Source organism: Eretmochelys imbricata, chromosome 2 (genome assembly GCF_965152235.1).
Source record: "Eretmochelys imbricata isolate rEreImb1 chromosome 2, rEreImb1.hap1, whole genome shotgun sequence".
Classification (NCBI taxonomy): Eukaryota; Metazoa; Chordata; order Testudines; family Cheloniidae; genus Eretmochelys; species Eretmochelys imbricata.
In genome coordinates this window covers 269,867,665-269,882,650 of record NC_135573.1, presented here as the reverse complement: position 1 = coordinate 269,882,650, position 14,986 = coordinate 269,867,665, and the positions used below count along the sequence as shown (strand labels likewise).

General features: G+C 56.7%; 1 protein-coding gene across 1 annotated transcript in view; it reads right to left on the bottom strand.

The window, feature by feature from the left end:
- Positions 1–14,986, bottom strand: part of ASIC3 (acid sensing ion channel subunit 3) — a 52,712-nt gene that overhangs the window by 16,519 nt on the left and 21,207 nt on the right. Inside the window, exon 3 of the mRNA XM_077809547.1 lies at positions 12,375–12,502. Within this exon, the coding sequence (XP_077665673.1) occupies positions 12,375–12,502 (128 nt within the window). The remainder of the gene's footprint in view (positions 1–12,374; positions 12,503–14,986) is intronic.

The following is a 14,986-nucleotide window of genomic DNA, read 5'->3' as shown; positions in this document are numbered from 1 at the left end:
AGCCAACACCAGCTACTAACACAATCCAGCCACCGTCCCCAACCAACTAACCCCAACCAACCCCAGCTACTAACCCTAACCAGCCAACACCAGCTACTAACACAATCCAGCCACCGTCCCCAACCAACTAACCCCAACCAACCCCAGCTACTAACCCTAACCAGCCAACACCAGCTACTACAACAATCCAGCCACCGTCCCCAAGCAACTAATCCCAACCAACCCCAGCTACTAACCCTAACCAGCCAACACCAGCTACTAACACAATCCAGCCACCGTCCCCAACCAACTAACCCCAACCAACCCCAGCTACTAACCCTAACCAGCCAACACCAGCTACTAACACAATCCAGCCACCGTCCCCAACCAACTAACCCCAACCAAACCCAGCTACTAACCCTAACCAGCCAACCCCAGCTACTACCACAATCCAGCCACCGTCCCCAACCAACTAACCCCAACCAACCCCAGCTACTAACCCTAACCAGCCAACACCAGCTACTAACACAATCCAGCCACCGTCCCCAACCAACTAACCCCAACCAACCTTAGCTACTAACCCTAACCAGCCAACCCCAGCTACTACCACAGTCCAGCCACCGTCCCCAACCAACTAACCCCAACCAACCCCAGCTACTAACCCTAACCAGCCAACACCAGCTACTAACACAATCCAGCCACCGTCCCCAACCAACTAACCCCAACCAACCTTAGCTACTAACCCTAACCAGCCAACCCCAGCTACTACCACAGTCCAGCCACCGTCCCCAACCAACTAACCCCAACCAACCCCAGCTACTAACCCTAACCAGCCAACACCAGCTACTAACACAATCCAGCCACCGTCCCCAACCAACTAACCCCAACCAACCCCAGCTACTAACCCTAACCAGCCAACACCAGCTACTAACACAATCCAGCCACCGTCCCCAACCAACTAACCCCAACCAACCCCAGCTACTAACCCTAACCAGCCAACACCAGCTACTAACACAATCCAGCCACCGTCCCCAACCAACTAACCCCAACCAACCCCAGCTACTAACCCTAACCAGCCAACACCAGCTACTAACACAATCCAGCCACCGTCCCCAACCAACTAACCCCAACCAACCCCAGCTACTAACCCTAACCAGCCAACACCAGCTACTAACACAATCCAGCCACCGTCCCCAACCAACTAACCCCAACCAACCCCAGCTACTAACCCTAACCAGCCAACACCAGCTACTAACACAATCCAGCCACCGTCCCCAACCAACTAACCCCAACCAACCCCAGCTACTAACCCTAACCAGCCAACACCAGCTACTAACACAATCCAGCCACCGTCCCCAACCAACTAACCCCAACCAACCCCAGCTACTAACCCTACCCAGCCAACCCCAGCTACTAACACAATCCAGCCACCGTCCCCAACCAACTAACCCCAACCAACCCCAGCTACTAACCCTACCCAGCCAACCCCAGCTACTAATACAATCCAGCCACCGTCCCCAACCAACTAACCCCAACCAACCCCAGCTACTAACCCTACCCAGCCAACCCCAGCTACTAACACAATCCAGCCACCGTCCCCAACCAACTAACCCCAACCAACCCCAACTACTAACCCTAACCAGCCAACACCAGCTACTACAGCAATCCAGCCACCGTCCCCAACCAACTAACCCCAACCAACCCCAGCTACTAACCCTAACCAGCCAACACCAGCTACTACAACAATCCAGCCACCGTCCCCAAGCAACTAATCCCAACCAACCCCAGCTACTAACCCTAACCAGCCAACACCAGCTACTAACACAATCCAGCCACCGTCCCCAACCAACTAACCCCAACCAACCCCAGCTACTAACCCTACCCAGCCAACACCAGCTACTAACACAATCCAGCCACCGTCCCCAACCAACTAACCCCAACCAACCCCAGCTACTAACCCTAACCAGCCAACACCAGCTACTAACACAATCCAGCCACCGTCCCCAACCAACTAACCCCAACCAACCCCAGCTACTAACCCTACCCAGCCAACACCAGCTACTAACACAATCCAGCCACCGTCCCCAACCAACTAACCCCAACCAACCCCAGCTACTAACCCTAACCAGCCAACACCAGCTACTAACACAATCCAGCCACCGTCCCCAACCAGCTAACCCCAACCAACCCCAGCTACTAACCCTAACCAGCCAACACCAGCTACTAACACAATCCAGCCACCGTCCCCAACCAACTAACCCCAACCAACCCCAACTACTAACCCTAACCAGCCAACACCAGCTACTAACACAATCCAGCCACCGTCCCCAACCAACTAGCCCCAACCAACCCCAGGTACTAACCCTAACCAGCCAACACCAGCTACTAACACAATCCAGCCACCGTCCCCAACCAACTAACCCCAACCAACCCCAACTAATCCTAATCCTTAACGGTGAAATCCTAGCGGATCTTAAACATAAAAAAGAAGCTTACAAGAAGTGGAAGGTTGGACATATGACCAGGGAAGAGTATAAAAATATTGCTCGGGCATGTAGGAATGAAATCAGGAGGGCCAAATCGCACCTGGAACTGCAGCTAGCGAGAGATGTCAAGAGTAACAAGAAGGGTTTCTTCAGGTATGTTGGCAACAAGAAGAAAGCCAAGGAAAGTGTGGGCCCCTTACTGAATGAGGGAGGCAACCTAGTGACAGAGGATGTGGAAAAAGCTAATGTACTCAATGCTTTTTTTGCCTCTGTTTTCACTAACAAGGTCAGCTCCCAGACTGCTACGCTGGGCATCACAAAATGGGGAAGAGATGGCCAGCCCTCTGTGGAGATAGAGGTGGTTAGGGACTATTTAGAAAAGCTGGACGTGCACAAGTCCATGGGGCCGGACGAGTTGCATCCGAGAGTGCTGAAGGAATTGGCGGCTGTGATTGCAGAGCCATTGGCCATTATCTTTGAAAACTCGTGGCGAACCGGGGAAGTACCGGATGACTGGAAAAAGGCTAATGTAGTGCCAATCTTTAAAAAAGGGAAGAAGGAGGATCCTGGGAACTACAGGCCAGTCAGCCTCACCTCAGTCCCTGGAAAAATCATGGAGCAGGTCCTCAAAGAATCAATCTTGAAGTACTTGCATGAGAGGAAAGTGATCAGGAACAGCCAGCATGGATTCACCAAGGGAAGGTCATGCCTGACTAATCTAATCGCCTTTTATCATGAGATTACTGGTTCTGTGGATGAAGGGAAAGCAGTGGATGTATTGTTTCTTGACTTTAGCAAAGCTTTTGACACGGACTCCCACAGTATTCTTGTCAGCAAGTTAAGGAAGTATGGGCTGGATGAATGCACTATAGGGTGGGTAGAAAGCTGGCTAGATTGTCGGGCTCAACGGGTAGTGATCAATGGCTCCATGTCTAGTTGGCAGCCGGTGTCAAGTGGAGTGCCCCAGGGGTCGGTCCTGGGGCCGGTTTTGTTCAATATCTTCATAAATGATCTGGAGGATGGTGTGGATTGCACTCTCAGCAAATTTGCGGACGATACTAAACTGGGAGGAGTGGTAGATACGCTGGAGGGGAGGGATAGGATACAGAAGGACCTAGACAAATTGGAGGATTGGGCCAAAAGAAATCTGATGAGGTTCAATAAGGATAAGTGCAGGGTCCTGCACTTAGGATGGAAGAATCCAATGCACCGCTACAGACTAGGGACCGAATGGCTAGGCAGCAGTTCTGCGGAAAAGGACCTAGGGGTGACAGTGGACGAGAAGCTGGATATGAGTCAGCAGTGTGCCCTTGTTGCCAAGAAGGCCAATGGCATTTTGGGATGTATACGTAGGGGCATAGCGAGCAGATCGAGGGACGTGATCGTCCCCCTCTATTCGACATTGGTGAGGCCTCATCTGGAGTACTGTGTCCAGTTTTGGGCCCCACACTACAAGAAGGATGTGGATAAATTGGAGAGAGTCCAGCGAAGGGCAACAAAAATGATTAGGGGTCTAGAACACATGACTTATGAGGAGAGGCTGAGGGAGCTGGGATTGTTTAGCCTGCAGAAGAGAAGAATGAGGGGGGATTTGATAGCTGCTTTCAACTACCTGAAAGGGGGTTCCAAAGAGGATGGCTCTAGACTGTTCTCAATGGTAGCAGATGACAGAACGAGGAGTAATGGCCTCAAGTTGCAGTGGGGGAGGTTTAGATTGGATATTAGGAAAAACTTTTTCACTAAGAGGGTGGTGAAACACTGGAATGCGTTGCCTAGGGAGGTGGTGGAATCTCCTTCCTTGGAAGTTTTTAAGGTCAGGCTTGACAAAGCCCTGGCTGGGATGATTTAACTGGGAATTGGTCCTGCTTCGAGCAGGGGGTTGGACTAGATGACCTTCAGGGGTCCCTTCCAACCCTGATATTCTATGATTCTATGATTCTATGATTCTAACCAGCGAACACCAACTACTAACACAATGCAGCCACCGTCCCCAACCAACTAACCCCAACCAACCCCAGCTACTAACCCTAACTAGCCAACACCAGCTACTAACACAATCCAGCCACCGTCCCCAACCAACTAACCCCAACCAACCCCAGCTACTAACCCTAACCAGCCAACACCAGCTACTAACACAATCCAGCCACCGTCCCCAACCAACTAACCCCAACCAACCCCAACTACTAACCCTAACCAGCCAACACCAGCTACTACAGCAATCCAGCCACCGTCCCCAACCAACTAACCCCAACCAACCCCAGCTACTAACCCTAACCAGCCAACACCAGCTACTACAACAATCCAGCCACCGTCCCCAAGCAACTAATCCCAACCAACCCCAGCTACTAACCCTAACCAGCCAACACCAGCTACTAACACAATCCAGCCACCGTCCCCAACCAACTAACCCCAACCAACCCCAGCTACTAACCCTACCCAGCCAACACCAGCTACTAACACAATCCAGCCACCGTCCCCAACCAACTAACCCCAACCAACCCCAGCTACTAACCCTAACCAGCCAACACCAGCTACTAACACAATCCAGCCACCGTCCCCAACCAACTAACCCCAACCAACCCCAGCTACTAACCCTACCCAGCCAACCCCAGCTACTAACACAATCCAGCCACCGTCCCCAACCAACTAACCCCAACCAACCCCAGCTACTAACCCTACCCAGCCAACCCCAGCTACTAACACAATCCAGCCACCGTCCCCAACCAACTAACCCCAATCAACCCCAGCTACTAACCCTACCCAGCCAACCCCAGCTACTAACACAATCCAGCCACCGTCCCCAACCAACTAACCCCAACCAACCCCAGCTACTAACCCTAACCAGCCAACACCAGCTACTAACACAATCCAGCCACCGTCCCCAACCAACTAACCCCAACCAACCCCAGCTACTAACCCTAACCAGCCAACACCAGCTACTAACACAATCCAGCCACCGTCCCCAACCAACTAACCCCAACCAACCCCAGCTACTAACCCTAACCAGCCAACACCAGCTACTACAACAATCCAGCCACCGTCCCCAAGCAACTAATCCCAACCAACCCCAGCTACTAACCCTAACCAGCCAACACCAGCTACTAACACAATCCAGCCACCGTCCCCAACCAACTAACCCCAACCAACCCCAGCTACTAACCCTAACCAGCCAACACCAGCTACTAACACAATCCAGCCACCGTCCCCAACCAACTAACCCCAACCAAACCCAGCTACTAACCCTAACCAGCCAACCCCAGCTACTACCACAATCCAGCCACCGTCCCCAACCAACTAACCCCAACCAACCCCAGCTACTAACCCTAACCAGCCAACACCAGCTACTAACACAATCCAGCCACCGTCCCCAACCAACTAACCCCAACCAACCTTAGCTACTAACCCTAACCAGCCAACCCCAGCTACTACCACAGTCCAGCCACCGTCCCCAACCAACTAACCCCAACCAACCCCAGCTACTAACCCTAACCAGCCAACACCAGCTACTAACACAATCCAGCCACCGTCCCCAACCAACTAACCCCAACCAACCTTAGCTACTAACCCTAACCAGCCAACCCCAGCTACTACCACAGTCCAGCCACCGTCCCCAACCAACTAACCCCAACCAACCCCAGCTACTAACCCTAACCAGCCAACACCAGCTACTAACACAATCCAGCCACCGTCCCCAACCAACTAACCCCAACCAACCCCAGCTACTAACCCTAACCAGCCAACACCAGCTACTAACACAATCCAGCCACCGTCCCCAACCAACTAACCCCAACCAACCCCAGCTACTAACCCTAACCAGCCAACACCAGCTACTAACACAATCCAGCCACCGTCCCCAACCAACTAACCCCAACCAACCCCAGCTACTAACCCTAACCAGCCAACACCAGCTACTAACACAATCCAGCCACCGTCCCCAACCAACTAACCCCAACCAACCCCAGCTACTAACCCTAACCAGCCAACACCAGCTACTAACACAATCCAGCCACCGTCCCCAACCAACTAACCCCAACCAACCCCAGCTACTAACCCTAACCAGCCAACACCAGCTACTAACACAATCCAGCCACCGTCCCCAACCAACTAACCCCAACCAACCCCAGCTACTAACCCTAACCAGCCAACACCAGCTAGTAACACAATCCAGCCACCGTCCCCAACCAACTAACCCCAACCAACCCCAGCTACTAACCCTAACCAGCCAACACCAGCTACTAACACAATCCAGCCACCGTCCCCAACCAACTAACCCCAACCAACCCCAGCTACTAACCCTACCCAGCCAACCCCAGCTACTAACACAATCCAGCCACCGTCCCCAACCAACTAACCCCAACCAACCCCAGCTACTAACCCTACCCAGCCAACCCCAGCTACTAATACAATCCAGCCACCGTCCCCAACCAACTAACCCCAACCAACCCCAGCTACTAACCCTACCCAGCCAACCCCAGCTACTAACACAATCCAGCCACCGTCCCCAACCAACTAACCCCAACCAACCCCAGCTACTAACCCTAACCAGCCAACACCAGCTACTAACACAATCCAGCCACCGTCCCCAACCAACTAACCCCAACCAACCCCAGCTACTAACCCTAACCAGCCAACACCAGCTACTACAACAATCCAGCCACCGTCCCCAAGCAACTAATCCCAACCAACCCCAGCTACTAACCCTAACCAGCCAACACCAGCTACTAACACAATCCAGCCACCGTCCCCAACCAACTAACCCCAACCAACCCCAGCTACTAACCCTAACCAGCCAACACCAGCTACTAACACAATCCAGCCACCGTCCCCAACCAACTAACCCCAACCAAACCCAGCTACTAACCCTAACCAGCCAACCCCAGCTACTACCACAATCCAGCCACCGTCCCCAACCAACTAACCCCAACCAACCCCAGCTACTAACCCTAACCAGCCAACACCAGCTACTAACACAATCCAGCCACCGTCCCCAACCAACTAACCCCAACCAACCTTAGCTACTAACCCTAACCAGCCAACCCCAGCTACTACCACAGTCCAGCCACCGTCCCCAACCAACTAACCCCAACCAACCCCAGCTACTAACCCTAACCAGCCAACACCAGCTACTAACACAATCCAGCCACCGTCCCCAACCAACTAACCCCAACCAACCTTAGCTACTAACCCTAACCAGCCAACCCCAGCTACTACCACAGTCCAGCCACCGTCCCCAACCAACTAACCCCAACCAACCCCAGCTACTAACCCTAACCAGCCAACACCAGCTACTAACACAATCCAGCCACCGTCCCCAACCAACTAACCCCAACCAACCCCAGCTACTAACCCTAACCAGCCAACACCAGCTACTAACACAATCCAGCCACCGTCCCCAACCAACTAACCCCAACCAACCCCAGCTACTAACCCTAACCAGCCAACACCAGCTACTAACACAATCCAGCCACCGTCCCCAACCAACTAACCCCAACCAACCCCAGCTACTAACCCTAACCAGCCAACACCAGCTACTAACACAATCCAGCCACCGTCCCCAACCAACTAACCCCAACCAACCCCAGCTACTAACCCTAACCAGCCAACACCAGCTACTAACACAATCCAGCCACCGTCCCCAACCAACTAACCCCAACCAACCCCAGCTACTAACCCTAACCAGCCAACACCAGCTACTAACACAATCCAGCCACCGTCCCCAACCAACTAACCCCAACCAACCCCAGCTACTAACCCTACCCAGCCAACCCCAGCTACTAACACAATCCAGCCACCGTCCCCAACCAACTAACCCCAACCAACCCCAGCTACTAACCCTACCCAGCCAACCCCAGCTACTAATACAATCCAGCCACCGTCCCCAACCAACTAACCCCAACCAACCCCAGCTACTAACCCTACCCAGCCAACCCCAGCTACTAACACAATCCAGCCACCGTCCCCAACCAACTAACCCCAACCAACCCCAACTACTAACCCTAACCAGCCAACACCAGCTACTACAGCAATCCAGCCACCGTCCCCAACCAACTAACCCCAACCAACCCCAGCTACTAACCCTAACCAGCCAACACCAGCTACTACAACAATCCAGCCACCGTCCCCAAGCAACTAATCCCAACCAACCCCAGCTACTAACCCTAACCAGCCAACACCAGCTACTAACACAATCCAGCCACCGTCCCCAACCAACTAACCCCAACCAACCCCAGCTACTAACCCTACCCAGCCAACACCAGCTACTAACACAATCCAGCCACCGTCCCCAACCAACTAACCCCAACCAACCCCAGCTACTAACCCTAACCAGCCAACACCAGCTACTAACACAATCCAGCCACCGTCCCCAACCAACTAACCCCAACCAACCCCAGCTACTAACCCTACCCAGCCAACACCAGCTACTAACACAATCCAGCCACCGTCCCCAACCAACTAACCCCAACCAACCCCAGCTACTAACCCTAACCAGCCAACACCAGCTACTAACACAATCCAGCCACCGTCCCCAACCAGCTAACCCCAACCAACCCCAGCTACTAACCCTAACCAGCCAACACCAGCTACTAACACAATCCAGCCACCGTCCCCAACCAACTAACCCCAACCAACCCCAACTACTAACCCTAACCAGCCAACACCAGCTACTAACACAATCCAGCCACCGTCCCCAACCAACTAGCCCCAACCAACCCCAGGTACTAACCCTAACCAGCCAACACCAGCTACTAACACAATCCAGCCACCGTCCCCAACCAACTAACCCCAACCAACCCCAACTAATCCTAATCCTTAACGGTGAAATCCTAGCGGATCTTAAACATAAAAAAGAAGCTTACAAGAAGTGGAAGGTTGGACATATGACCAGGGAAGAGTATAAAAATATTGCTCGGGCATGTAGGAATGAAATCAGGAGGGCCAAATCGCACCTGGAACTGCAGCTAGCGAGAGATGTCAAGAGTAACAAGAAGGGTTTCTTCAGGTATGTTGGCAACAAGAAGAAAGCCAAGGAAAGTGTGGGCCCCTTACTGAATGAGGGAGGCAACCTAGTGACAGAGGATGTGGAAAAAGCTAATGTACTCAATGCTTTTTTTGCCTCTGTTTTCACTAACAAGGTCAGCTCCCAGACTGCTACGCTGGGCATCACAAAATGGGGAAGAGATGGCCAGCCCTCTGTGGAGATAGAGGTGGTTAGGGACTATTTAGAAAAGCTGGACGTGCACAAGTCCATGGGGCCGGACGAGTTGCATCCGAGAGTGCTGAAGGAATTGGCGGCTGTGATTGCAGAGCCATTGGCCATTATCTTTGAAAACTCGTGGCGAACCGGGGAAGTCCCGGATGACTGGAAAAAGGCTAATGTAGTGCCAATCTTTAAAAAAGGGAAGAAGGAGGATCCTGGGAACTACAGGCCAGTCAGCCTCACCTCAGTCCCTGGAAAAATCATGGAGCAGGTCCTCAAAGAATCAATCTTGAAGTACTTGCATGAGAGGAAAGTGATCAGGAACAGCCAGCATGGATTCACCAAGGGAAGGTCATGCCTGACTAATCTAATCGCCTTTTATCATGAGATTACTGGTTCTGTGGATGAAGGGAAAGCAGTGGATGTATTGTTTCTTGACTTTAGCAAAGCTTTTGACACGGACTCCCACAGTATTCTTGTCAGCAAGTTAAGGAAGTATGGGCTGGATGAATGCACTATAGGGTGGGTAGAAAGCTGGCTAGATTGTCGGGCTCAACGGGTAGTGATCAATGGCTCCATGTCTAGTTGGCAGCCGGTGTCAAGTGGAGTGCCCCAGGGGTCGGTCCTGGGGCCGGTTTTGTTCAATATCTTCATAAATGATCTGGAGGATGGTGTGGATTGCACTCTCAGCAAATTTGCGGACGATACTAAACTGGGAGGAGTGGTAGATACGCTGGAGGGGAGGGATAGGATACAGAAGGACCTAGACAAATTGGAGGATTGGGCCAAAAGAAATCTGATGAGGTTCAATAAGGATAAGTGCAGGGTCCTGCACTTAGGATGGAAGAATCCAATGCACCGCTACAGACTAGGGACCGAATGGCTAGGCAGCAGTTCTGCGGAAAAGGACCTAGGGGTGACAGTGGACGAGAAGCTGGATATGAGTCAGCAGTGTGCCCTTGTTGCCAAGAAGGCCAATGGCATTTTGGGATGTATACGTAGGGGCATAGCGAGCAGATCGAGGGACGTGATCGTCCCCCTCTATTCGACATTGGTGAGGCCTCATCTGGAGTACTGTGTCCAGTTTTGGGCCCCACACTACAAGAAGGATGTGGATAAATTGGAGAGAGTCCAGCGAAGGGCAACAAAAATGATTAGGGGTCTAGAACACATGACTTATGAGGAGAGGCTGAGGGAGCTGGGATTGTTTAGCCTGCAGAAGAGAAGAATGAGGGGGGATTTGATAGCTGCTTTCAACTACCTGAAAGGGGGTTCCAAAGAGGATGGCTCTAGACTGTTCTCAATGGTAGCAGATGACAGAACGAGGAGTAATGGCCTCAAGTTGCAGTGGGGGAGGTTTAGATTGGATATTAGGAAAAACTTTTTCACTAAGAGGGTGGTGAAACACTGGAATGCGTTGCCTAGGGAGGTGGTGGAATCTCCTTCCTTGGAAGTTTTTAAGGTCAGGCTTGACAAAGCCCTGGCTGGGATGATTTAACTGGGAATTGGTCCTGCTTCGAGCAGGGGGTTGGACTAGATGACCTTCAGGGGTCCCTTCCAACCCTGATATTCTATGATTCTATGATTCTATGATTCTAACCAGCGAACACCAACTACTAACACAATGCAGCCACCGTCCCCAACCAACTAACCCCAACCAACCCCAGCTACTAACCCTAACTAGCCAACACCAGCTACTAACACAATCCAGCCACCGTCCCCAACCAACTAACCCCAACCAACCCCAGCTACTAACCCTAACCAGCCAACACCAGCTACTAACACAATCCAGCCACCGTCCCCAACCAACTAACCCCAACCAACCCCAGCTACTAACCCTAACCAGCCAACACCAGCTACTAACACAATCCAGCCACCAACTCCGACCAACTAACCCCAACCAACCCCAGCTAGTAACCCACCCCACCAGTACAACCCACCTCAACCAAATAAACTTAACCTACCAAAACCAACCAGCTGCACCTATGGACAGACAGATGGAAGGACAGATACTCTCTGCTACTAACCCAACACACCGCCTGAACCCCAGCCACTCAACCCTAACTGACCATCCCAACCAACTAGACCCCAACTCCATCCAATCTAATCCAAACCAAACCACCAACCCCAACTAATGTTCACCAACCTGCCATCCCCAACCCACCCCAGCCATCCCCAGCCCACCCCAGCCATCCCCAATCAACCAAACCCAACAAATCATAACCAACTAACTCAAAATATTTCATATTTGCAAGTGCGTGAGGACAAGGTGCTAGAGTGGACCTGGTGGAATGCGAGTCCCACCTCACTGCCACAGGTACCAAGTGGGGCAAGTAGTCAGGGTCACTTTGCCTCTGGATGCCCCCAGGTGGGTGGCACCAGGACACGCAGGCACAGAAAGTGCCCCCCCCAGACACTGGTGGCCAAAGATTCTGATCACACGTGCATGGGGAGCCTGCCTTGACAGGGGGATCCACACGGCCAGGGCCTGGGGGAAGAAACAGCTCCTGACATCCTCCCTTGTAGAGAAGGGGCAGCCTCATGGCAGCAATCCCTTCCCAGGGATCCCTGAGGCGCTGACCCCCCGTTTCTGTCATCACCAAGGCTCCCTCCCTCCCCAGCTGCCTGCCCCACGAGCACTGGGGTGATAGGCAGGACCCCTGCTGGCCCGCAGGCCCCAGGGATGGACAGACAGATGGAAGGACGGATACCCTCTGCTGCTGGCAGGACACGAAGGTCTGGAAGCCGGGCGCCACACCGAAACCCAGCTGGTCGATGAAGGGCGGCTCCTCCTGGCTGTGGATCTGCACCTTGACCCCAGCTTCGTAGGAGATCTCATCTGCCAACACAGCAGAGCATAGGGGTGTTAAAGGGGGTGGGAGAGGGCTCCTGTTCTGGGGGGGAGCTAGCTGGACTTGATTCCTGCCTTGTGGCTTTTCATCCTCAGGATGGGGGGTGAGATAGACCTGTCCATGCTGGGGCTGTGGCTGTCTGGGGGGGTGGGTGGGGTGTCTGTCTATGCTGGGTGTTCCTGTCCTGGGGATGGGGTCAGGTCGGACGGGGCCGGGCGAGGCGGGGTGTCACTGTCCCGGGGACAGGGTCGGGCGGGGCTGGGCGAGGCGGGGGGTGTCGCTGTCCCGGGGATGGGGTGGGGGTACCTGGGTGTCGCTGTCCCGGGGATGGGGTCGGGCGGGGCCGGGCGAGGCGCGGTGTCACTGTCCCGGGGTGATGGGGTTGGGCGGGGCCAGGTGAGGCGGGGTGTTGCTGTTCCAGGGACGGGCTGGGGGGACCCTGGTGTCACTGTCCCGGGGACGGGATCGGGCGGGGCCGGGCGAGGTGGGGTGTCACTGTCCCGGGGTGATGGGGTCGGGTGGGGCTGGGCGAGGCGGGGTGTCGCTGTCCCGGGGATGGGGTGGGGGGACCCGGGTGTCACTGTCCCAGGGACGGGGTCGGGCGGGGCCGGGCGAGGCGGGGTGTCACTGTCCCGGGGTGATGGGGTCGGGCGGGGCCGGGCAAGGCGGGGCGTCGCCTTCCCGGGGACGGGGTGGGGGGACCCGGGTGTCACTGTCCCGGGGACGGGGTCGGGCGGGGACGGGCGAGGCGGGGTGTCACTGTCCCGGGGTGATGGGGTCGGGGCAGGGCCGGGCGAGGCGGGGTGTCGCTGTCCCGGGGACAGGGTGGGGGGGACCCAGGTGTCACTGTCCCGGGGACGGGGTTGGGCGGGGCCGGGCGAGGCGGGGTGTTGCTGTCCCAGGGATGGGGTGGGGGGACCCGGGTGTCACTGTCCCGGGGGCGGGGCCGGGCGAGGTGGGGTGTCACTGTCCCGGGGTGATGGGGTCGGACGGGGCCAGGCGAGGCGGGGGTGTCACTGTCCCGGGGACGGGGTGGGGGGACCCGGGTGTCACTGTCCCGGGGACGGGGTCGGGCGGGGCCAGGCGAGGCGGGGTGTTGCTGTCCCGGGGACAGGGTGGGGGGACCTGGGTGTCACTGTCCCGGGGACGGGGTCGGGCGGGGCCGGGCGAGGTGGGGGTGTCACTGTCCCGGGGACGGGGTTGGGGGGACCCGGGTGTCACTGTCCCGGGGTGATGGGGTCGGGCGGGGCCGGGCGAGGCAGGGTGTTGCTGTCCCAGGGACGGGGTGGAGGGACCCGGGTGTCACTGTCCCGGGGACGGGGTCGGGCGGGGCCGGGCGAGGTGGGGTGTCACTGTCCCGGGGGTGATGGGGTCGGACGGGGCCGGGCGAGGCGGGGGTGTTGCTGTCCCGGGGACAGGGTGGGGGGACCTGGGTGTCACTATCCCGGGGACGGGGTCGGGCAGGGCCGGGCGAGGTGGGGTGTCACTGTCCCGGGGTGATGGGGTCGGGCGGGGCCAGGCGAGGCGGGGTGTTGCTGTCCCGGGGACGGGGTGGGGGGACCCGGGTGTCACTGTCCCGGGGACGGGGTCGGGCGGGGACGGGCGAGGCGGGGGTGTCACTGTCCCGGGGACGGGGTCGGGCGGGGCCAGGCGAGGCGGGGTGTTGCTGTCCCGGGGACGGGGGTCGGGCGGGGGCCGGGCGAGGCGGGGTGTCACTGTCCCGGGGACGGGGTCGGGGTCGGGCGGGGCCGGGCGAGGTGGGGTGTCACTGTCCCGGGGTGATGGGGTCGGACGGGGCCAGGCGAGGCGGGGTGTCACTGTCCCGGGGACGGGGTGGGGGGACCCGGGTGTCACTGTCCCGGGGACGGGGTCGGGCGGGGCCAGGCGAGGCGGGGTGTTGCTGTCCCGGGGACAGGGTGGGGGGACCTGGGTGTCACTGTCCCGGGGATGGGGTCGGGCGGGGCCGGGCGAGGTGGGGTGTCACTGTCCCGGGGTGATGGGGTCGGACGGGGCCAGGCGAGGCGGGGTGTCACTGTCCCGGGGACGGGGTTGGGGGGACCCGGGTGTCACTGTCCCGGGGTGATGGGGTCGGGCGGGGCCGGGCGAGGCAGGGTGTTGCTGTCCCAGGGACGGGGTGGAGGGACCCGGGTGTCACTGTCCCGGGGACGGGGTCGGGCGGGGCCGGGCGAGGTGGGGTGTCACTGTCCCGGGGACGGGGTCGGGCGGGGCCAGGCGAGGTGGGGTGTCACTGTCCCGGGGTGATGGGGTCGGACGGGGCCGGGCGAGGCGGGGTGTTGCTGTCCCGGGGACAGGGTGGGGGGACCTGGGTGTCACTATCCCGGGGACGGGGTCGGGCGGGGCCGGGCGAGGTGGGGTGTCACTGTCCCGGGGTGATGGGGTCGGGCAGGGCCAGGCGAGGCGGGGGTGTTGCTGTCCCGGGGACGGGGTGGGGGGACCCGGGTGTCACTGTC